The sequence below is a fragment of the Vicugna pacos genome, chromosome 11, assembly GCF_048564905.1.
Source record: "Vicugna pacos chromosome 11, VicPac4, whole genome shotgun sequence".
NCBI lineage: Eukaryota > Metazoa > Chordata > Mammalia > Artiodactyla > Camelidae > Vicugna > Vicugna pacos.
In genome coordinates this window covers 74,246,504-74,270,366 of record NC_132997.1, presented here as the reverse complement: position 1 = coordinate 74,270,366, position 23,863 = coordinate 74,246,504, and the positions used below count along the sequence as shown (strand labels likewise).

At 47.0% G+C, this 23,863-nt stretch overlaps 1 protein-coding gene across 3 annotated transcripts in view; it reads left to right on the top strand.

The window, feature by feature from the left end:
• Positions 1 to 23,863, top strand: part of SLIT1 (slit guidance ligand 1) — a 156,657-nt gene that overhangs the window by 23,392 nt on the left and 109,402 nt on the right. For all 3 annotated transcript variants that reach the window (XM_072971743.1, XM_006210569.4, XM_072971744.1), the window contains exon 4: positions 4,890 to 4,961. In XM_072971743.1, the coding sequence (XP_072827844.1) occupies positions 4,890 to 4,961 (72 nt within the window). The remainder of the gene's footprint in view (positions 1 to 4,889; positions 4,962 to 23,863) is intronic.

Here is a 23,863-nt window from a genome sequence, read left to right as displayed (position 1 = left end):
CCATCCATGTTGCTGCAAATGGCATTATTTTATTCTTTTTTTTAATCACTGAGTAGTATTCCATTGTATAAATATACTACAACTTCTTTATCCAGCCATCTGTTGATGGACATTTAGGCTGTTTCCATGTCTTGGCTGTGAACATTGGGGTGCATGTATCTTTTCGAATTAGAGTTCCCTCCAGATACTTGCCCAGGAATGGGATTGCTGGATCATATGGTAAGTCTATGTCTAGTTTTTTGAGGAATCTCCATACTGTTTCCCATAATGGCTCCACCAAACTACATTCCCACCAGCAGTATAGGAAGGTTCCCTTTTCTCCACAGCCTCTCCAGCATTTATCATTTGTGGACTTTTTAATGATGGCCATTGTGACTCGTATGAGATGATACCTCATTGTAGTTTTGATTTGCATTTCTCTGTTAATTAGCGATATTGAGCATTTTTTCATGTGCCTATTGGCCATTTGTATGTCTTCACTGGAAAATTGCTTGTTTAGAGTTGCTCTTCTGCCCATTTTTAGATTGGGTTGTTTGTTTTTTTTTTGTTATTAAGTTGTATGAGCTGTTTATGTATTCTGGAAATTAAACCTTTATCAGTCCCATCATTTGCAAATATCTTCTCCCATTCTGTAGGTTGTCATTTTGTTTTGCTTACAGTTTGCTTTGCTGTGCAAAAGCTTTTAAGTTTAATTAGGTCCCGTTTGTTTATCTTTGCTTCTATTTCTATTGCCTGGGTAGACTGCCCTAGGAGACCATTGCTAAGATTTATGTCAGAGAATGTTTTGCCTATATTCCCTTTTAGGAGGTTTATCGTGTCTTGTTTTTTATTTAAGTCTTTAAGCCATTTTGAGTTTATTTTTGTGTATGGTGTGAGGGAGTGTTCTAACTTCATTGATTTACATGTGGCTGTCCAGTTTTCCCAACACCACTTGCTGAAGCGACTGTCTTTTCTTCATTGTGTATTCTTGCCTCCTTTGTCAAAGATTAATTGACCGTAGGTCTGTGGTTTCATTTCTGGGCTCTCTGTTCTGTTCCATTGATCCATATGTCTGTTTTGATTACTGTAGCTCTCTGCTATTGTCTGAAGTCTGAGAGGGTTATTGCTCCAGCTTTGTTCTTTTTCTTTACTATTGGCTGTGGCAATTCTGGGTCTTTTGTGATTTCATATAAACTTTAGAGTTATTTGTTCTCGTTCTGTGAATAGCTACTATTGATCGCCAGGCACCACAATAAGCTCTTTGTCCTCCAATATCTCATTTAATCCTTAAAACAACACTGAGGTCAGTGGCATCTTACAGATGAGAAGCAGAGATGCACGGAAGTTAAGGCACTTGTCTTATTAAATGATTGTTAAGTGAGTAAGTGCAGAAGAGGGAATTAGAACCTGGTTCATTTTGCCTCCAAAGCCTGAGTTCATGATGGCCATGACCTAATACCTCACTTTCTCTTTTACTTCAAAGAAAAAAAGGTATTAGATCAGCGGGAAAGAGTGTGGTTGTCGCATCACCTTCCTGTAGCCTGGAGAAAAACCAAGATGCACTGTTCCTCCTCCAGGCCTAAAACTGAGCTATAAGGAGCACAAAGTGAGAACAGATAACTAGTCCAGTGTTTGTTTTCTTTAAAAGGCTCGGAACAAAATGCATGTCCATGACCTGGCTATGGGGGGCTGATTTGGACCTAACCCATCTGGTTCCTGGGCAGCCATGCCCTGGGGGAGGAGAAAAGGTGGGCAGGGGCCTAGACGTGACTGGGCCCCATATCACACCTGCCACTGCCACCCCAGGAATGGCAGTTTTGAGTCATGTCGTGTCACTGCAGACTTTGTCCCTTCTGTCCTTTTCTAATTCCTTTATTCCAGGATGGGTCACCAGCAACTGCACAGCGGGCAAGTTACTGGGATGTGTGACTGCTCTGTCCCTGGGGGTGCCTGATGCTGGCTGTGGACGGCAGCACCCTCTCCTCTAGAGACCAGTGGTGGATCAGTTAATCACAAAAGTTGGATACAGTGGGGAGTCATAAAAACCACACATACTATAAATATTTCATTTTATGTCAAAACATGTACCCTCCCTTATAGATCCTCCCACCTCCTTTTTTTTTTTTTTTGCCAAGGTCTTTCTTTTTAGCATGAGATGCTGATTGGAGTTCTGTATTATTTTCCTCACCTAAACCACACACATATACCTTGCTCATGATTTTTCATTTTAGTTTCTTGAAATTGGAGTGAGATTTTTAGAAGGCCCTTGGAAACAGTCTGGCTAGAGAATTCTAAATTTTTTTATGACCCCCCCAGTCCTTTACTTAATTCAATAACTCTTTAATTAGCAGGTTCCTTTTATGGACTCTTTCCAAGGCATTCAACCTAGTTTTCATAGAGATGACTCTCTCTTTTCACACTAGTATTTCGTTCATTTATATAATCATTAGTTCAATTACATAATTATAATTCTAAGTACCTCTGGCATAAACAGGTTTGGGAATAGACATGACTGATTCTTGTAAGCAGTTGCAAACTTGAACACAGAAGCAGAGGTGTGTGGTGCTGCCAGCCATGAGGATGGTTGTGCCATGGGCATCCGTTATCTGGCATTGGAGGGAGTGGAGCACTCGGTCACCCTGAACTGGCTGAGCTGGGGGCCCTGTGTAATGTGGAGGCAGCCAGGATGGGAGCCAGGGGAAGGCAGGCTTCAGCATCCACCTCTCTACTCAGTTTTGACTTGGGTGAGTCAGTCACCTCTGGGCATCCCAGCTCCCTAAAGTATCAAAGAAACAGCTCAGCAAAGTCAACAAACATATTCTGAGAACCTGAGAGCCCAGCTGTGTGGTGGTCAAAACTTCCTCTCGGGTTGTTGCAGGGAGGAGACGGGAGGGGATGTGCACTGTGGTGCTTTCTTTGAGAAGGAAACCCACCTTTTCATTCTGCTTTGCCCCTGCTGGTAAGGTAGTGTGTATAAAGCATCCCTCCTGTGCCTGGCGCAGAGTAAGGGCTGCTTAGGGCTGGTAGTCACTCCTTCTGTCGTTATCCTTAGCTTCCTGCAGGCCCCTCACCCCGCTGGGTCCCTCTTTGGTGTCCTTTGATTTTACACTTTAAATTAGCTATTGAATCCCTTTTCCTCTTAAGTGTTTTTCAGAAATCAAAGCTGGAAAAATGAGAAAGTCTTAGGGGAAAACAAAACAAAATGAAGCCCAATGATTACCAGGCAGTGTAAATACAGGATTAATTTATTGAACGAGGTTAAGGAACTTGGAGTCATCTGATGTCTACTCCTCTTGCTTTAAGGATTATACCAGTGGTCCCTTTTTTTCCCTAGGCAATGATGTGTTTCCCTGGGAGCCCGCCCTTTAGAGTAAACTTCTTCCAGCTGGTCTAAAATTGCAACTCTGAGTGTACCTTGCTAGAAAATGGTATCGCATATTTCACATAACAGATGAAAGGTGACCTCCTAGGAGGTAACCACAGACCAGTTACTGCTGGCCACGTTGAATTATATTTCTTCCTCCCTCCCAGCAAAAGAAAGCTTTTGCCTAGTTGGTTTATTTTGTCTAGAACTGTTCAAGGAGATGGTTGTGTGAAACTCAAAGTGTGCTGTAGACTGGAGGGCGGGGGGCTGCATTTTGCACCAGTGCTTCTCCAACCTTGACATGCACACAGATCACTTGGGATCTGGTTAAAATGCAGATCCTAAGTCAACAGGTTTGGGGTAGCCCTGCATAGCTCAGCTCTTACCAGCTCCTAGGTGGTGCCCCTGCATGTGGTCCATGGACACAGTGTGAGTACCACGGTTTCATACGTTATAGGTGTCACATCCCCAGATAGGCTGGAGTCCTACACTCCAGTGTCAGAGAATTGGTTGCCTAAGGTGGCGAGATGAGTCTGGTCAGATTTCACTGCCTTCCTGGCCTTCCTTCCTGCCTTTCGAGTCCTTTCTGCATTGTCTTGGCAGGCCATATTCCAGAACCAGGCTTCCCACTTCTGCCTGTGTCTATAATACAGGATAGTTGTTTGCCCACCAATAGAGGAATTAAAAATGATGGACATATGAAAAACAAAATTATTAAAAATAAAGGGGACTTTCTCTATTGTTTGGCATGGAAAGACATCCACAAATTGTTGAGTGAGAAAAATGCGGGTGGCCAAATATTTTTCTTATATTATTTGAGGCTTTTAAAAAACATTAAGCATGCATTTTCATTAATAATAAAAAAAAAGCCATTTTCATTTGGAAAAAAGACCTAAAGCAAACAATAAAAAAAGCTGAGTCACCACTGAGCCAAATGTGGACGAAAGTAATAATGAATCAGAACCATATGGCCAGTCCATATGGGTATATCTCACAGTTCAAGGGTAGTCAGGTGTCCAGCTCACAAACTGAGATAATATTTGAATCTGTGCCTTATAGATCACAAAATTGAAGTGATGACGATGGTGGGTATGGGAGGGAATAATGGAAGGAAAGACTCTGTTTACTGACTGCCCACAATCTGTCTGGTCCGCAGCTGAGGGGCTTTCAGAGAGATTCTGTTCTTATCCTCCCAAAGTGTTGGACGGCAGAATTCTCACTTTGTAGATGAAGAAACTGAGGCCCAGAGAAGGTGACTCCTTGGAATTACACAGGGACTCTGTTAGGGTTTGAACGCTGGGCTCTCTGTCTCTGAATCCAGCGCTTTCTGACAAATCCTTTGTATTCTCTGTACTAGTTGGGCATTTCCAACTTTTCCTCTCTTCTCTTTTTAATCTTTATTTATTTATTTTTATCGGAGGTACTGGGGATTGAACCCAGGACCTAGTGCATTCTCAGCATGCCCTCTACCACTGAGCTATACCCACCCCCGCCTTTAAATTTTTTTTTAAATTTAATTTAATTTTTCTCTCTTCTTTTTTTTTAGACGACTCAACCGGAACCAGCTGCACACGTTACCAGAACTGCTATTCCAGAATAACCAGGCTCTGTCGAGGCTGTAAGTAACGCTCCATGGAAGAAATTGCTCTCTGTGGTCTTATCCCTCCCCCTGTCGGGGCCGGGGGTGTGGGGCGGTGTGTGGTCAGTGGGGCCTGGACTCTCCTGTGATGGTGACCCCCATGCTTCTCACCTGGCAGGCATCGTTCAGGGCATCAAAGGCTGGGTCCTTTCTGTAGGAAGGTGCTGGGCGGGGCATAGCTCCATGGGGAGCACTTGACAGATGAGCAGTCTGTCCAGTTCCAAGTGCTGCCTCTGACAGTGTGGTGTGGGGATGTTCTGGGGGTGGGCACGCTGCTCTGCCGTGATGCCAGACTGTATAGGGAGGACTGTTCTTATGCATCTCTCTGCCTTGGGTGGGATATTTATTTGTTCAGGTAAGCCCTTCTTGGATCTATTTCTATTTTCGGCTCAGAGCAGTGAGTTCTGCGAGCTTATTGACTGTGGCACAAAGTCATACTTTTATTTGCTGTAAATGTATTTATTTCAAGTTTAAAAGGTAGTGGCCAATTCTGCTGCTCTGTGATTTACCAAATATGTCTGTGATAGTTCTACTGAACATTTCATTTTGTGAGCTTTGGGTTGGACAGGACCTTAGAGACTATCTAAGGAATCTCTTCTGCAGCTCCTTAGCAAATGGTTCTTTAATCTTCGCCCCCCAACCGAGGGTGGGCCCCAGGGCATGACTGCACCGGGAGGTGCCACAGCCCCACACAGCTCCTCATGTTGACGTGAGATCATGACCAGGGCCAGTACTTCCTGATGTCCCTCCAGTTCAGGCCATCTCAGAAAGGGCACCTTCTGGGGGGAAAGGATTCCACAGGCCACTTTATTGAGCTGGTTGTTTGTCCCTGGTGTCTGGGCTCTGGATTTTTCCCCTTGGGGATGGTTATAGGGAAGGATGCAGGAGCAAATGCTTAAAGACTTATTTGCTAACATTCTTTGCCTTACCACCACCCTCAACCCGTTGACCTGAGCAGCTGGCATTCCAAAACATCTCTCTTAACTCTCCCAGTCGTCTGGCTGATGGGCACTCTGGCACTCCTGGTTCCAGAAACAGGACCTCTGCAGGCTGGTGGGGGGTGATGGGGGCAGGTATTATAAGGGCACAAGCAGCTGACTCATGGGCTCCCTGTGCCAGGAAGTGAGGCACAGCTGGGACTGGGGGTGTGACGGATGTTTCTAGTTCTTCCTGAATATCTACCTTATTGTCCCACTCCTCCCTGCAAACCAGTGTCTGTCCTGGGTTTATCAGCAGCATCTCAGCTCTGCCATGACGTTAGTTGGCCACTGTGTTTACTCCCCTTCCCCTTCCTGCAACCTTGGAGCTCAGATCTTCTTGTGTCTCAGGTCCCAACCCAGATTTCTGGGGAAAGTATCTGATTTGCCCATCTTCGGTCAGGAGCTCACCCCTGGGCCGAGGAGCTGTGTGGGGCTGTGGCCCCACCTGGTGCAGTCATGATCCGGGGCCCACCCTCAGGAGGAGGCGCGACGGGAGGCAGGGCTTGGTGTTTCCGGTCTCATCTGTTGACCTTCCCTCTGCTCTGAGGGATCCGTTACTAATCCTCTTCACCTGGAGCAAATCATGGATTTTTTTTTTTAATTCTACCAGAGGCTGTTATGCTAAATCAGCATGAAAACAAGTCTGAGAGAGACCAAATGTACAGGGTGAGGTGTGGTCGCGAAGCACACCAGGTGGTGTGGCCCACGTTTCAGTGGATTTTGTCTATGTAGCTTCCAGAAGTTACAATCTTGTTATTGGTTATTCCTCATGAATATTTCTTCAGGTGCTGGGTTGCTCAGGTCATTTCTTTCTATGGGCAGGAACGGCAGCCCAGAGAGGTGATTTGGCTTGGACCACAGAGTAGTTTGGTGACAGGGTTGGAATTAGACACCAGGCCTTAAAGGGACCATCAAAAGCCTAAAAATGGGCTTAAACCGTGACCTAGAAATCTCACATTTGGGGATTGACCCTAAAGTCCATAGAGTATAACCACAAACATGTTCACTGTGGCATTATTTAGAATGCTGAAGTATAGAATATTGAAAAGAATATAAAAATTACCAAAGTGTCCAACTTTGGAAGAATGGTTAACTAAATTATGGGATGTCTACTTGATGAAATATTTGTATCATCATCAAAAATGGCCTCTATGAAAGATGTAAAGTAATGCAGATAAATGTCTGTGATATCAAAGCCAGGATGCAAAATTGTTTTGACAACATGATCAGGAAATAAATCGCTCTAAAGCGTGCACAGGGAAGTGACTGCAAAATGCCCACAGGGGTTGTCTCTGGGTGACCTTTTCTTTTTTATGTTTCCCAGGTGTTCTGTAAGGAGCATTTATTATTTTTATGGTAGGAGACCTCCCAGTTTTTAAATGCAATGGAAAGCCTCTGTTGTCTGAGTTAAAGTGAACATTGGGTAAATGATGTTGGGGCACTTCCTTGAACCCCACTGAGCCCCGTTTGCTCTTCTGTCAGATAAAGATAATGTGTGCCTCATAGGCTGTTGTAGGGATTAAAGAGAGATATAACTCACTCTCATGTCAGGTGTAAACTCAGTAGCACATAGTAGGTGCTCAGGAAATGTTAGGTGAATTTTCCCTTTTACAGATGAAGAAATGTAAGCTTGGAGGGTTCGTGACCTGCCCTGAGCTGAATTTGAACCATGGTCTGTCTGATGTTAAAACTCATCCTTCCATATCATCTACCCACCCCCTCACCCATCCACCCTCTACGCACCTCCTATGCCATCTATCCCCTCGTCTACCCATCCAGCTACCTAGCCCCTGTTCCCATACACCTAGCCAACCTTCCCCTCATCTGTGCTTCCACTTACCTGTCTACCAATCCACCAGTCAATCTACCCATCCCTCCTTCCTCCTTCCACCCGTCCTCCCATCTAACACTGTCCCACCTGCCTACCCATCTGCCTGCCCATCCAAGCATCCACTTATTTACCCACCAAGTCCACCCATTTAACCTCCACTAATGCATCTACCAACATACCTATAAACCTACCATACACCCATCTATCCCCTTACTACTCACCCACCCTCCCTTCCCCTCTCCCCTTACCACCTCCCATTCCCCTCTCACCTTCCATCTTCCTGCCCATCCACCAGCCCACCCACTTGGCCACCATTTACTGAGGGTCTCCTACGGACCAGGCACCTTTGTAGGTGCTGAGAATACTTGGCGTGACGGCTGTGTAAGACAGATGGAGGGACGCTGTCTCTCCAGGAGGTGAGGGTTTATCACTGGTGCTCTTTGAAAGCCGCCTGCATCCTCTGACCTGTCTGCAGTTTGGAGTGGGAGGGGGCAAACGCTTGACTGGGTGGACCCGTGTCTCCTGCTGGGGGATGTTATACCCGGTGGCAGGTTATCTGGATTTAAAATCAGTTTCATCACCTGACAGTCACCTACAAGAGGATGTGAAGATGTTGTTTTCGTGGATGCACACAGGGGTCAAGGTTAGCGTTAGAGGGACAGATTTGAACCTGCCTCTTTCTCTTACAGCAGCAAAACTGAATCTTCACCCACATTTGGGTGGGGAGCACCGTGAGTGTCAGCCGCCTGGGCCTGTCCTCCCAGACTGGGGGAGGAGTCTCCTGCTGCCTTGCAGTCCCTCCTCTTTCTAGTTGCATTCCCTTCCTCATCCAGAAGCCGCTTCTGAAAACTCAGTTCCTCTGGGCTTCTTTTTTAGCCTTGAAACCAATATGGGTCCTGACAAGACTGACCTTTTGTGTCTCTACTGGACCTGGAAGGGGTCGGGGTGGGTGATTAAGGGCAACTGAGGGCATCTATTTCCCTTTATTTATACTCCTGCTGTAAGGACCAGGATAACTCATTACCAGGGCCTTGGCGGCTGGAGAGGCGTGGATGTGATATTCTGCAGGAGTCCTGTTGAAGAATGCCTGACCCCGCCGACCTCGTCTCGAGCTGGGTTTAATTAAACTGTCAGCACTGGTCAGAAGAACAAAGCCTCTTTTCCTATCCCGGTCCCCAGCCCCCATCAGAGGCAGGGGGCATTCTCTGCTGAAATGAAGAGCTGTTAAAAATGGATCTGTCTTGCCTCATAGGGAAATTACCCGAAGCAGGAAGGTGACCTCGCTGTTGTGACACGTCCACTCCAGGCAGCAGGTCTGTGGAACCGAACCGGCCTTGCTGCCTAGGGCCCCCGAGCGTGAGGAATGGGGCTCCTTGCCAGAACTATCTGCCATAAGATGCCATCTCACTCCCTAGACTTTCCTTTTCCTGGAAAGGAATTTCATGAGCTTTGCCTGTGAGATATTAGGTCTGTGAGGTGTTTCTGGCATTAATGGTAGAAAGAAGCTTCCTTGGTTAGAAGGTTTGGGGAAATTCGGGGTCAGACAAGGTTCTCTGTAGAGTGACTTTCAGCCCCTTTAATCCACATTATAAAGCCCTCAGGGGGCAAGTAGGGTGTTGCCAAAATGATTTGACTGTGAAACTCTTTAAACTTTTTTTTTAGGAAATACCTAGATCTTGTGAATCTAGCGTCAGGTAACTTGCTGCTGCCTCAGACAGTAAGGATCAGAGCTGAGACTTGAACTCAGGTCCTCCTGACCCCAGACCCATGCACCTGTCTCTAAACCATCAGTATGCAAATCAGTGTGACAGTCGTCTAGGGGATTTTATTAAAGGGCAGATCCCTAGGGTGCTATCACCAGAGATCCTGAGTTAGTAGGTTTGGAAGGTCCCAAGCACCTGCATTATCATCAAGCCCCTCTGGTCCACACTTTGAGAAGCCTTGCCCCCCAGCACGCTTGCTGAGTCTTCGGTGGGGACCCCTCCTGGGGCAGAGCCCCTGTCTGCCCCTGCCTGGCTTGGTTCTGGTGTGAGAGCCACATGAACAAAGACCCTCCCAAGGGCAGACGCTTCACCTCTTACTGCCGAGAGAGAACTATTTGGGGATTATGAGTTTGCAATTACGGAGCACTCTGGGCTTTCAAAGTGCTTTCCAATCATTAAATCTGTGCCTGCTGTCAAGGCACGAGTGAAAAATGCATGTGTCCCACTGGGGCAGCTCGGGAGCCTCTGCAGAAAAGCAAGGCCAGCCTGAGATTGACGTCCTGTGAGATTGACGTCCCGCGTGCCAGAGCGGCTGACTTCGCCCAGCGTGGATGGAAGTCCTGAGCTCAGCCCCGGCCTTGGCTTGGCTTCCCCGCCCCCAGCCACACATTTGTGGGCCTTCACAAGTAAGGAGGGAAACCCAGGGCCCAGGGGGAGGGCTGGAGGCAAGAGCTGAGGATGGGTCATCCCCTGGGGGAATGCGTCCTGCTAGAGACATTTTACAGGGGCTCAGAGGAATGAAAAGCCCAGTTCTCTCCTCCAGCTTGATAAAATCAGTAGGGAATAAACAATTCATAAGCATCGAGAAGATTCTGAACGGAGAGGAGTGCATGCAGGAGGGGGCTGTTATGAATGACCTTTAGGGGAGTGAGGATTTTTAAAAAACTATCTCATACATTATATAAATAATTTTGCTATGATATTGAACATTTGGAAAATAGAGAAAAGCCAAGAAGATAAGTGATAAGGAGTTTCTCTCTCTCTCTTTTTTTTTCTGTTAAATAAGGCATTTAAAAATACTGGAGCTATCATTCAAGTGTTTTTTAAAAATTAAGTATTTTTAACAGATGCCATCTGTTAAGCACTTAGATGCCAAACAATTTCTGTATGTTTCCTTATCTTAATTGTTACAGTCCTAGGCAATATTTATTCCCATTTTACCAGTGGGAGAATTGAGGCACAGAGGGGTTAAGTAAATTGGTAGATCTAGGCTTTGAACATAGGGCGTGCTCTTTCCCCTCATGCTGTACTGCCTTCGTTATAGAAAATTTTAGGAAATGGAGAAACAGGAAGAATGTTGGCTCAGAAATCTTCTGGGGAGGTAGGTTTAAAGTCAGGTGTTGAAGAATGTGGGAGATACAGGTGGCTGGAGAGGATAGGGTTGTTCTAGGAGGAGGGCCCCACAGTTGTAGAGTGTGGATGGATCTCGGCCTGGGAGGAGGTGTAGGCGGGCTCTGCCTTCTAGAGTGAGGAGTCTGGAATGGGTGACAGGCAGAGAGGGCCACAGAGGTTCTTGAAGAGCAGAGTGACTGAGCAGAGGTCCTCCCCCCACTCCTCCCGCTGTCTGCACCTGAGCAGGAGGGACAGATGGGCCCACATCTCTCCTTTGGCTTGTCTGAAATGCTACCTCCCTGTCACAGTTCCTCAGTTCTTCCGTCCCCAGCCAGAACTGATTGTTGCCACTTCAGTGGCCTCTTTTTTTCTTTATAACTTTTTTTTTATTATGGTAAAATATATACAACCTAAAACTTCTCATTTTAACCATTTGTAAATGTATGTGGCATTAAGCACATTCACAGTGTTGGGTAACTGTTACCGCTATCTGTACCCCTAATTTTCTCATAATCCTCAGAAGAAAGTCTGTACCCAGTCAACAGTAAGTCCCCATTTTTCCCTGTCCCTCCAGCCTGGGTAACGTCTAGTCTACTCCCTGTCTCTATGAATTTGCCTATTCTAATTTTCCTTGTGTAAGTGGAATTATATAATATTTGCCCTTCTGGAACTGGCTTTTTTCACTTAGCAGAGTGTTTTCAAGGTCCATTCATGGTGTAGCATCTATCGAGGTTTCATTCTTTCTCATAACTGAGTAAGATTCCATTGTGGATTTACCACATTTGCTTATCCGTTCAGCTGTTGATGGACACTGGGGTTGTTTCTACCTCTCAGTGCCCACTTAGCAGTTGCTCACACCTTGGTCAGAGTTCTCACAATGGCCCTCATAACCCTTTTCCTTGCTTCTCCCACTAGACTGGACAGGGACCCAGGTCTACCCGTCTTTCTTTCCCCAGCATGGGTGGGTTTGGCAGGGCCAGCAAGCTGTGGTATCCTTCTGGTGACTGACATTCTCCCAAAGGCTGCAGGAGGAGAGAAAATGGCTTCTGTTCTCTGTGTGGGGCTCTCTAGGTCTTCCCTCCCTTCTCTGATTTATGGGCTTGAGACTCTGTGGGTCTGTGTTGGACTCTAGCCTCATGGACTCAGTACTTGCCAGCTGACCCCTGTTCTACATGACCTGTGGTTGGCCTTGACTTGTGGTCTAGAAATATGAAGCCAGTTGTTCAAGAGCTCAGTGCTGGCTCGTAGGATGAGTAAAACCTCCTGGAGGTGGGTTGGGTGGAGTCTCTGGAGAAGCAGGCATCAGTACCCCTCTGCTTGAAATGGGGCATGGAGGGTAGTCGTAGGGAGCACCTGCTTCCTGGGAGATGGGAAGAGCTTGAACTGGGAGTGAAGAAAGGAGGGAATCCAGGAGGAAACATGGACCTTTTAGCTGATGGAGACCAGATGTGAGTTGGCAAGAGCTGGACCCTGGTGGTGTGAGCATAGCTTGCACACTAGGGTTTGACTGACTCAATCTTGAATGACGCTGGGCCAGGACCTGGCATCCCCTAGTCAGACCTTCTCCTTAAGCTGAACCACTATGGCCCAGGTGGTTCTGTTTTCTACTTGGAATTCCCAGCCAGATGTCTGTGGGTCTTGAGAAGCTCAAAGAAGAAATGACAGGGCTTCCAAGCTCTCTAAGTACGAACGCAGTGCATTTTCTTTGATTTTTGATGTATCAGTTCGGTGGGTGCAAATGGGATGCCCTGACTGGTAGTTGATTAATTGACTCTTGGTTAATAAGACTAACATGAAAAGATATAGTATTAATAAAGATATTTTAATGGCTCGAATCTTCCAAATGTTGGGTTTGAAGGGTGTGGTGGGGGAGCTATCAAAAGGTATCCTTTTGGTGAAATGACTGGGAACCGTTGCCTTATCTGTTTGGACCCGTTCCTGCCCCACACCCCAACCTTGGGCCAGAGGTCAGGGAGCTCCTGGCTGCCCATTCCTAGGGTCAGTCTGGCTTTGGCCCCAGTGTTAACGTGGAGCCTTTAGCCAGAGCGATCTTTGCTCCAGGGCAGCTCTGCGGGTCTCCTGCTCTTGCAGGGAGCCTTGCGGTGAGGTGGGTGAGCGAGAAGCAAGGAGCTGATAACCCAACCCCTTGTTTTTCCCAGAGCCCTGGCTCTCCTTCCCATAGTTCCACGGAGTCTGGCCCTTTGCTGAGGAGCTGCAGGTTCCATTGGGCCAGTCGTTGGTGCTGACATGTGGCCTGGCGTGAGCAGACCCTTTCTCTGAACATATTCCCCAGGAGTTGACTATAATGTAGAGCTCTTTATTAGATTAACTTGGCATGAATATTAACACAGATTATAACGCATTACATTTATTTTTAATTAAAAAAATTTTATTGAAGTATAGTCAGTTACAGTGTGTCAATTTCTGATGTATAGCATAACGCCCCAGGCATGCATACACATACATCTATTCACTTTCATATTCTTTTTCATTAAAGGTTATTATAAGACACTGAACATAGTTCTCTGTGCTATACAGAAGAAATTTAAAATCTATTTTTATATGTCATAGTTAATATTTGCAAATCTCGGACTCCCAAATTTGTCCCTTCCTACCCTCTTCCCCCCCTCCACCATAAGATTGTTTACTATGTCTGTGAGTCTGTTTCTGTTTTGTAGATCAGTTCGTTAGTGTCTTCTTTTTTCTTTTTTTAGATTCCGCATATGATAACTCATTACATTTAAATTTGTGATCTGCAGTAGTGCAGGATTTGAAGAAATAAACCTTTGGATACGGTGCATTATCTTTTTCATTCATTCTTGACGGGTATCAATCTCTGCTTAATTTAAACTTTAACATTGAGCCTCCCAGCATCAAAAATCCTTCCTAGAACATACACAGGGACTTTGTTGCTTTGGGAATTTATACTTAGGCAGCAGAGGTGGTCCCATGTAAATGAAGGGTTGGTATTGATATTCCAGTAGGCTCCTCAGCTTTCACTGATGTACCTGTAGCTTGGTTCTGCTTCTTTGAAACCCGAATTCCCATTCGTCCTTCCCAGTTTTAGGTCATCCTGTCACTTGTCAACAATGGCTTTTTAAAAAATTATGATTAAAACACATGATGTAAAATTTACCATCTTAACCATTTTTTAAGCGTACATTTTAGTAGTGTTAAGTAGATTTACATTGTTAGGAAACAGATCTCTAGAACATTTTCATCTTGCAGATCTGAAACTCCGAATGCATTAAACAACTTCCATTCTTCCCTCCCCTCAGCCCATGGTAATCACTGTTCCACTTTCTATGAATTAGACAATTCTCGGTACCTCATAAGCGGAATCATACAGTGTTTGTCTTTTTGTGACTGGCTTATTTCACTTAGCATGATGTCCTCAAGGTTCATCTGTGTTTATATCATGTGTCAGAAATTCCTTCTTTTTTCAGACTCAATAATATTCCATTATATGTATATAACACATTTTTGTTTATCTATTCATCCATTGATGGACATTTGGGTTGCTTCCATCTCATGGCTATTGTGAATAGTGCTGCTGTGAACATAGATGTGCAAATATCAGCAGAAGTGAGATCATTGGATCATATGGTAATCCTAGTTTTAATTTTTTGAGGAATCATCATACTGTTTCCCACAGTGGTTGTACCATTTCACCAACATTTGTTATTTTCTGTTTCTTTTTTTCCTGGAGAGTAGCCATCCTAATGGGTGTGAGGTGACATGTCATTGTGATTTTGATGATTAGTGATGTCAGGCATCTTTTCATATGCTTATTGGCCATTTGTGTATCATCTTTGGAGAAATGCCCAGTCAAATTCTTTGTCCATTTTTTAATCAGATTATTTGCTTTTTTGTTGTTGTTGAAGTTCTTTAAATATTTTGGGTACTAACTCTTTATCAAACATATGATTTGCAAATATTTTTTCCCACTCCATAGTTTGCCCTTCTGTTCTGTTGATTGTGTCCTTTGATGCTCAGAAGTTTTAAAGTTGGGTGTAGTCCCATTTCTCTGTTTTTGCTTTTGTTGCCTGTGTCATACCCAAGAAATCATTACCAAATCTAATAAGCTCATGAAGATTTACTCATATGTTTTCTTTCAGGAGTTTCATAGTTTTGGGTTTTATGTTTAGGTCTTTGATCTATTTTGAGCTAATTTTTAAATATGATGTGAGATAAGGGTCCAACTTTATTCTTTTCCATGTGGATATCCAGTTTTCTGAACACCAGTTGTTGAAAGACTGTCCTTTTACCATTGGACGGTCTTGGCATCCTTGTCAAAGATTGTTTGACGACACAGGTGAGGGTTTATTCCTAGCCTTTCTATCTTATTCCATTAGTCCTTTTGTCTGTCTTTCTGCTAGTGCCACATTGTTTTGATTACTATATCTTTTAAGTATGTCTTGAAATTGGAAAGTGTGAGTCTTCCAGCTTTGTTCTTCTTTTTCAAAATTGTCTTGGCTATTTGGGTCTAGTGATAGCTTTTTATTTGGAATCACAAGGGACCTGTTACAATAGAAAAGAGGGTATGGGGTCTTAGATCTTTGGATTCAAGTGGGACAAAAGTCATCTACTCCAGCCTCAACTTACACACATCAGTGATGGGGAGTTCACTACTTGACAAGACAGCCAGTCTAGTTGGTGAGCAGCTCTGATCATCTGAAATTCTCATACTGACCTTGACCTATTTTCCCAGCATGTTTGCCCAGTGACCTTGGTGTTTCTTTCTACAGTTATACTCACAGCCAGGATGTGGGCCAAGGGTCAGCCCTTTAACTGGCCATTACTTTTGGCAGAGTCTTCACAGGAGCACTCATGTTTCTGGGACAGGATCTGTGAGAATTGTTTGTAAGAGGGCTGAAGTTATCTGGAAGTGACTGTCCATTATTTAGACTCTTCCCAAGCTTCAGGGCTATCCTCGGAATCTCAGTAGCCCCCCTTGTACTATCCCCTTTATCCCGGGCATCTTTGTGAAGGAGTATCCCAACCTCCTTGCCCTTCCAGCTTTGTCTGCTTGGCCTGGTCTGTTGAGTGGGCTACTCCAGAAGCTTCCTGGAGAAGCATAGAGCTATGGCTGCAGGAAGCCGGTATGATTTAACAGAGTAGGAGCCTTCAGCCAGGGGGCAGTTTCCCCAACTTCCTCCCAGGAATCCAGCCCTTCCCAGACTTCCCTGTCTATAATCAGGGCCTCTCAGAATGGACCAGTAAGGAGGTAGGTGTGGTAGATGGCTGGAGAGAGAGCTGACTGAGGATTCCTGGGGAATTTTTGGCAGAGTATGATAGAAATGAGCCCTGGCCTGGGAGCCAGGATGCTTGTGTTCTAGATCTGGCTCTGTCCCATCTGGCTGTGACATCTTAGACAAGTCATTATTATCTCTGGACCCCGCTCTGTCTGTCCTTTTTATTAATGAATTGGATGAGCATACAGAAGGGATGTTCAACAGATTTGCGAGTGGCATAAAACTGCAAAGGCAAGGCCATTATACCCAAGATGATGGAAGACTGAAAAGGGTCTCCATGAACCACGTGGGAACTGATGAGGTGAAATTAAAGACTGAGAAATACGAAGATGACTGTGACAACGTTGAATGGGGAGAGGGGACCCTGTTTGGCAGCACTTGTTATGAAAAAGGCCTGTGACTTCAAGTTGAGGATGAGTCAAGAGTGCGGTCAGGTGTCTGAAAGAGTGAACGTGATCTTAGGCTGAATTGATAGAGGCAAGGTGTCCTCTTCAGGGGAGGGGATAGGCCTGCTTTTAGTCTGTCCTGATTTGAGCACGTCTAGAGAACAGTGTTCAGTACCAGGTGTGTTTTATTGTGCGAGGCTGTGAGGGGAACACTGAACACATTCTGGAGAAGGGTGGCTAACACTGGGAGCTGTTTGGAAACCATTTCATATGAGATACAGTAAAGGGGCCAGAGGCTGTTTGGTGTGATGAAGCAAATATCGAGGAACTCTGAGAGTAATTTTACAATCTATGTGAAGAACTGTCATGAGGAAAAGGGACCAATTTGCTCCAGAAGCATGACTTCCAGGAGTGGACAGGAGGTGTGGGGAAGTGGGTTTTGTTCTAGATCAGGCAGGCTTCCTGAAGAGCGGGCTGCCGAGGTGGTCAGGGGGCTGCCCAGTCTGTCACCTCATCCCTGGAGGAGTTCAAGGAAGGGCAAGCCACATCTCCCAGGACTGCATGCCCGAGACACTGGGGGAGCCTGGGTGTGATGGCTGTGGGGTGCTTTTAGATGCAGAGTGGTCTGACCAGGGACACACAGAGGACTCCTGAGCAGGAGAGAGACCCAGTGCAAACATGTTTGGGGTGGTTCATCTGCTTGCAGACACATGAAACTGACAGACGGTGGGTGCCTGGGAGGCCCCCAGCCTGAGCGGCCCCCAGCCTGAGCCTCAGTGTTGGAAACCATCCTTTATAGCTAAGTTCTTCCAGTGAACTGTGTAACAAAATATTTAGCAGACCCCAGATTCTGGTCCACATTTTGGAATCAAATTTGGAACCATAAAAATCAATGAATAGCTCTGGAAATGGTGTCAGGTCTGTAAAAAGACACGGAAGGTTTATCCTTAGGAAGGGTCTGGTTCTGGAGGTGCTCAGAGGAACTGCTTTCTCTCAGGGCCCCCACCCCTTTTGAGCACGACTCAGTTCCCCTTTGGAGTCCACATGGTGTCTTCGGAGTTTGCACCCCTCTGCTCCTTCAACAAAGGCCCTTCTGTCGGCAGATCTCAGAGGCCAAGCAGGGAAGGGTCAGAAGAGGAAGGTATTGACTGAATACCAATAAGGAGGGGAAGTGTGTTCGTGGAAGATGAGGGGCGCCAGGCAACTCGGGGGTCCACTCGTGCTGTGCCAGCAGAGCAGAGAATGCCTTTCGGCGGGTTTGTTTTGCTAAAGGCTCTGGGGCCCCGGGGAGGCCAGCAAGGGGGACAGGAGAGAGGGAGGAAATACTTCACAATGTGGAGTTTAAGCTCAGCCCCTTGCTTGGGAAGGGGCCGGCCCAGAGCTGCGGGGTAACAAAGAGGCAGTGTGGGCTGGTGACAGTTAGGGGAAAACACATGGCAACTAATGGGGTAGTAATGGGTGGGGAGGTAACCTGGGAAAAGCTGGTACAAGGAAGGCTGGCACATAAATTCTGGCGGCGTGACATTCCCCTTGTCAGGGAGACAGTGGCCACTCATCACCTCCCCAAAGCCATCTCCAGAGATGATCCCGCTCCCAGGGATGAGGCCTGGGTGAGGGGTGGCTGGAAGGAGAAAAGCCACACTGGGGTTCCGTTGCCCTGCAGGCTCCGGAAAGGACGGAGAAGAGGAAAGCTATTCTCGGCAGAAGCCAGAGTCCCCAGCTGAGTGCCAGGAGCAAGTGGCGAGGTTTCCATCACTGCCGCCTGCTCCACGCGTGGCGGAGGGGCAGTGTGTTCAATGCTGCGTCGTGTGCTTGCTACCCCGGGGCCCTGTCCTGTGAGAGGCTTTGCACCCAGGCTGACTCTGGGAGTCCCCAGCCTGCTGGGGAGCCAAGGGCCCGATCGATGCCCTGTGAGTACACAGAGACTGACCCCGGGAACTCGGCCCTTCCTTTCTTGGAGAATCCTTTGAACATATCAGGTCTCAAAGGAGACGGTGTTTATTACCTGGGGCCTTTCGGAGGAAGCCTTTTAGCAGTTTGTGTTTGGACTTCTATGGCTTCTGCGAGGTTCCCCAAACAACCAGGGCATCCTGGGGTCCAGAACAGTGGCTTGTGGGTGGAGGGTTTAGTTTTCTGTCACAGACCAATCATTTTTGATCACGTCAATATTCTTTTCTTAGAAAACAAAAAACAGCAAGATGACTTTTTATCTATTTGTATGTGTGTGACCAGCTCTCCTCTTCATAATCTTTAGGAACCATTTAAGAAAGAAGAGAAAGGGCCCCAGGGGGGTGAGTCTAGAGCAATATTCAAAGGCGCCATGTCAGGTGGGGCCACGTTGGGAGCCCCTCCTCCCAGGCTCCTGCAGCAGGCGGGGATCCTTAGTGTGGTTCCTGGTTGATGTTTGCAAAGGAGCAGCTGGCCTCACGCTCCCGAGTACTTGCCCATTTCCCCAGGTGAACGTCCCTCTGGAAGGAGATGCGAGTTCTGGAGACAGCTCCTTGCCTTGCTTCCTGGCTGAAGGGCAGCTCTTCTCAGTGCACTTTCCCCAGCTTGGCCGTGGGGACCTGGCTTCCCCCTCTGGATGGATGGATTCATTCATTAACTCAACCAACTTATTTTGAGCCTGCCGCGCCGCGTGCAGTGATTTGTCAGGCGTGGGGAGTATCAGATGAATTAGATACGGTCTAGGACTTGGCTGGAGTGTTGACTAGTGGTTCCTGGGTTGCTGATTTCACAAGTGGATGGTGGGTATAAGCTGTGGGAATTTGATGGCTGGTGTGTTGCCTGGCTTTTTCCCTCACAGTGCCTATGAAATGAAAAAAAAAAGGAATGTGAAAGAAAGCTAATAGAAGTGAAAAATCATATTTCACAGGGACAAACACACATATATTAATTACAGAGCTGTTGAAACAAACTTCCCCCTGCCTCTGTCTCAGATATATTGAAATGTGGTCATGGCACCTGGGCATCTGAATGTCTTATTTTTCTAAAGGCAACTGGGAAAAACAAACCAGTTTCCTACAAGTCATCAACTCCACTGATAGGAAACAGAGGACCAGAAATCATTTTTGGCAGGTCCTTACAATAAACCATGTAAGCAAAGGCTAGAACTCATTTACTGATGATTTTTAATAGCATCTTTCACAGCCAGCTGTAGATGGCATGAGACCTCAGTTGTCTCTAAGGGAAGGCTGTGGACAACCGGTCATTTGAACATTGACCACAGACTGCAAATGGCTCTGTCCCCTGGGCTCCCTGCAGGAGTGCGTCCCTTGCTGATAAGCGCCATCTGTTGGTGGTGGAGGTGCATCCAGGTGCCATTCGTGCATTTCTGAAGGTGCAGGTGTCCTCAAGGCCCTGACTTGGGGAAGCCGCGGTGCAGTTTCTATCTGGACTTTCTACACATTATCTAGTGCTGCCAAAATAATAGGGATTAGGCATAACATGGAAGTTTTAAGAGTTTGGTCCCTGGAATCCACCAGCTATGCTGCTTACTACCTAGTTGACCCAGGTGATTTGCTTAATCTTGCTTAGACTCAGTTTTCTCATCTGGAAAAGGGGCATAAATAAAGACCTATCCCAGATTGTTGAGCAGGGATTAAATAAAAGATGTCAGCGAAGGGGTCTGGGATTCTGGCCCACATTTTGCATGTGGTAATCCATCAAGAAAAGTTAAGCCTATATTTTTCTTGGTAGATAGATCCTAGTCTTTCTAATAGTAGGAAATGCAGGGAACGAAAGAAAACAGCTGTATTTCCATTACCCTCAAATCAGCATCCTATCCTTATTCTATACTTGGAATATGTTAGAGTAACATTTTCCAAAGGTGTTTTTTGATGATTTGTAGTTTGATTTTTGTTGTTGTTGTTTCAAACAAAGATAATAGGGCAACCAAATGTGGCTGTGACTCTGGAAACTCTGAGATTCTGGAAATTCTCTTTCCAACAAGTCATGAAGACAGTGCCTCTCTCCAGAGGGTATCTGTTAACACTTATTGTTTCTGGACTGAGAGGCTCTGTGAAGAATTCCCTTTACTAATCAGGAGGAGGAAAACATTATTTTAAAAGAAATAAAAGCACAGTTGTTTGTAGTGCTGACTGGGGGACCAGAGCTTAATCGGCAAAAAAGGTCCCTCTGTTTCTTATTTGACTCTTTACTGTGCATCCATTTGGTCCAGGTTAGAAGGATGCTCATTTCCGTCCAAGTGTATCCGGCTTTGTTGAGGTGTAGACCTTGATAGTCATCGTTTTGACTCAAATGGAGGACTTGGTCCTGCTTAGGCTGTTCTGATTCCCACCCCTATGGTGAATGTCAGCTCACACCTGGACGGGATGGGGAGAGACGCCTCCCTGTGACGTAGCCACTGCCCCCAGGCACGTCACATCAGGCCCTGGGATGTCATGTTGCCTCTTATACCCCAAGAATGTGCCTCCAGGTATTCCAGGCTCTCAGATTAGGGCTTTGTTAGCAGGAGAGCATCCCTCCTTTCTGCTCTTTTCCAGGATTTAGCAGCCCTTCATGGTCAGCCAATCGTGCCCGCCAGCACTATGTAAAAAGCCTGGCAGAGATGGTTCTCATTTTCATTTAAGGAGAAGGGTTGTTTATTCAGAATGCTGTTTCATTGGTGTATCTGCATTCTGTACCACTGATGCCTAAGGGAAACATTCTTAACTGAAGACCCACCCCTCAACCTGGCCCCAGTCATTGCCATTTTGGGAAACAGGAGGTGAAAAGCGTCAGCAGTGTTTAAGGGCAGGACCCCCTCTGCCTGGATGAGCAGCTGCTTTGGGGAGAGAGCCTGTCAGTGCGAGGCCTGGAGCACGGTGTCGCTGAGAGCTGCGGAGAGGCTGGAGGCCCTCCGGAGTGAGGGTACTTATTGAATCATGTCTGGACTTACCTCTGCTCAGGTTTCAGGTTTGGGGCCTTTTGCATCCCAAGGTCTCAGTACTGTCCAGCAAGAAACCACCACCATCTAGGCATCCTCACTGTCGTTCCAGCTTCTGAGGCATCAGACTCGCCACCACCCCCTCCCCCTTGCTGATTCCAGTTTTTCATGGGCCCTGCTTCTCAGTCTCCACCTCCTAGGGGATTCCTACATTTAAGCCCCGTGCACTGGGATTGTGAGAGAGGGCTTTGGGATCCAGTTCTGCAGGTGCCACTTCCAGCCACATGACTGTAGACCCACAGTGTAACCCCTCAGCCTACTCCCTCATCTGTCAAAGGGGGTGCTAATGGGCCTCCGGGGCAGGGTTGAAGTGCAGGCAGTGCACGGGCGCACTTGGCCATGTCTGCAGCTCTGCCAATGTCGGCCCGACTTAATGGGGGTAGTTCTGTTGCCCTGGCTCTTTGGGTCCACTGCTCTTTAAGGGGCTTCCCTTCTAGGGAGGAGGATGGAGTTGTACAGTCCCTTCCATCTCTCCCAGGGAGAGGCTGATGGGGTGATACAGTGCGTGGTCACTGGGCCTCAGTATTTTTGAACCACATGTTAACTGGCTGACGTGTTCCCATCACAGAAGATGTAGGCACATGCTCAAGGGATGAGGAAGGGAACAAAATCCCAAGCAAGTTACCTGGACAGTGTGCTCCCCAGGCTGCTTTGCCGTTCTCCACCATTCATGAAGTTCATGCCTGCGAGTCTGTGGGCACAGCGCTCTGCCTCAGGCCAGCTGTTGGCCTCTGGATTTTCTTGGGCTGGGCCTTTAATCTATCATCTGTAGCATACTAAACAAATATTTCTGTGCCTGCCTCATTCCAGTTTCTGGGGAATGCGGTGGTGAGAAAAAAAGGATGTGGTCTCTGCTTTTCAGAGCTGGTAGGTCCTGTTGAGGATGAGAGTCCCCATAAGCTAGAGAAAGAGTTTTGCTCAAAACTCCAGGTGGCTGTTGGTGCAGGACTTAACAGCATCACGAAGGGCAGAGACAGCGATCAGCACAGTGCATTAGTCAAAGATGAAGCAGCGGTGAGAGCTTAGAAGGGAAGGACGCGATCCCTGGGAGCTCTAACAGAGACACTGGCACCCATGCAGCAGGGCTGGAGGGAGGTTCCAGAGGCCTCTGGATGCAGGGATGCTTGAGCCCAGCCCTCTGCCCCTGCTCACTGGAGCTGCTCTGTGCCTGTCCAGCCTCAGGAGGTCAGATCTATGACACTTGAGGTCTTGTCCCGCCTTTACCAGCACCTCAGGTAGCCTGCAAGCCCTCCTGCTTCACTGCATCCTTGGCCTGGGCATCTGCCTATAGCGCTTTTGCTGCCCATCTTCTCCCTGTGTCTATGATTTGAAGATAAGCTTGCTCTTCTGGACCAGGTGCCCTCTGTCCCCTCTAACCTGTGCTCCTGGCACAGGATGGCAGAGCTCTGTGTGCATGGTTGCCTCCTGGTCCTAGCTGTGACATTTTCCCTGGCAATGCTGTGGCCTTGAGTTCCCTGTACTCCTGTATCCCGTCTTTAAAATAGGAGTCACAGCCTTCCTTCCTTCCTATTCTTGTGGGGATGGGAGACAACACGGAGTCCCAAGAGCTAAAAGAGCTAGATGTTGCAGAAGTTGCCTTGTGGTTTCAGTCAGAAGGAATATTTTAGATGAGTAAGACTTGAGTGGATTTTAAAAAGTGCGGTCCCCTTTACCTAGCATGTAGGCAAGAGTTTTCTCCTAGAAACAACCTTTACAACACATTAGAATTCACTCGTGAGTTCCTGGTTTTCAGAGGAGGTTTCTGAGATTGTCCTGGGAGCCATTGTGTCTGTAGGGGAACGTGGGGACTATGATTATGCTTCCAGGAGATTTGGCCCTCCTGGATATCTGCAGTTTCAGGGGCGTATGGTGAAGGGCACAGGTCAGCCTGGGGACCTGCTCAGTGTCTTTCTGGTCACTACACTTCTCTGCTTCTGCTGGGGAAAAGGTGATGCTCTGGAACCCAGAATGTGGTCTTGATAACAGCTACTATGTACTGAGCACCTGCTGTGCACATGAGCGCTTGTTAATCCTCCCAACATCCTTTGAAGATGCTCAAAGGGGAAAGAGAATGTCATTTCTGCAGGCAAAGGTGACACCGGGGACCACCGGAACTGAAGCCTGGACACCGCAAGTCAGCTTCAGGAACATGGAGTGGAGGACTACGGAGGGGAAGGAGGGGCAGCGGGTCTACTCAAAGGGGCTTTTGTCCCATTAAGAGGCGGCGCATAAAGCCCCAGGTCGGGGAGCTCCCGGCACTGGGAGACTTCCTGCAGCTTAGGGTTAGGGTGGGGAGCTGGGCACGGGAGGCCCCAGCGCCCTCATGGCTTGAATTTCCCTCCAGACCCTGCCTGCAGTGGAGGAGAGTTCCCTGTTGTACCCAGGG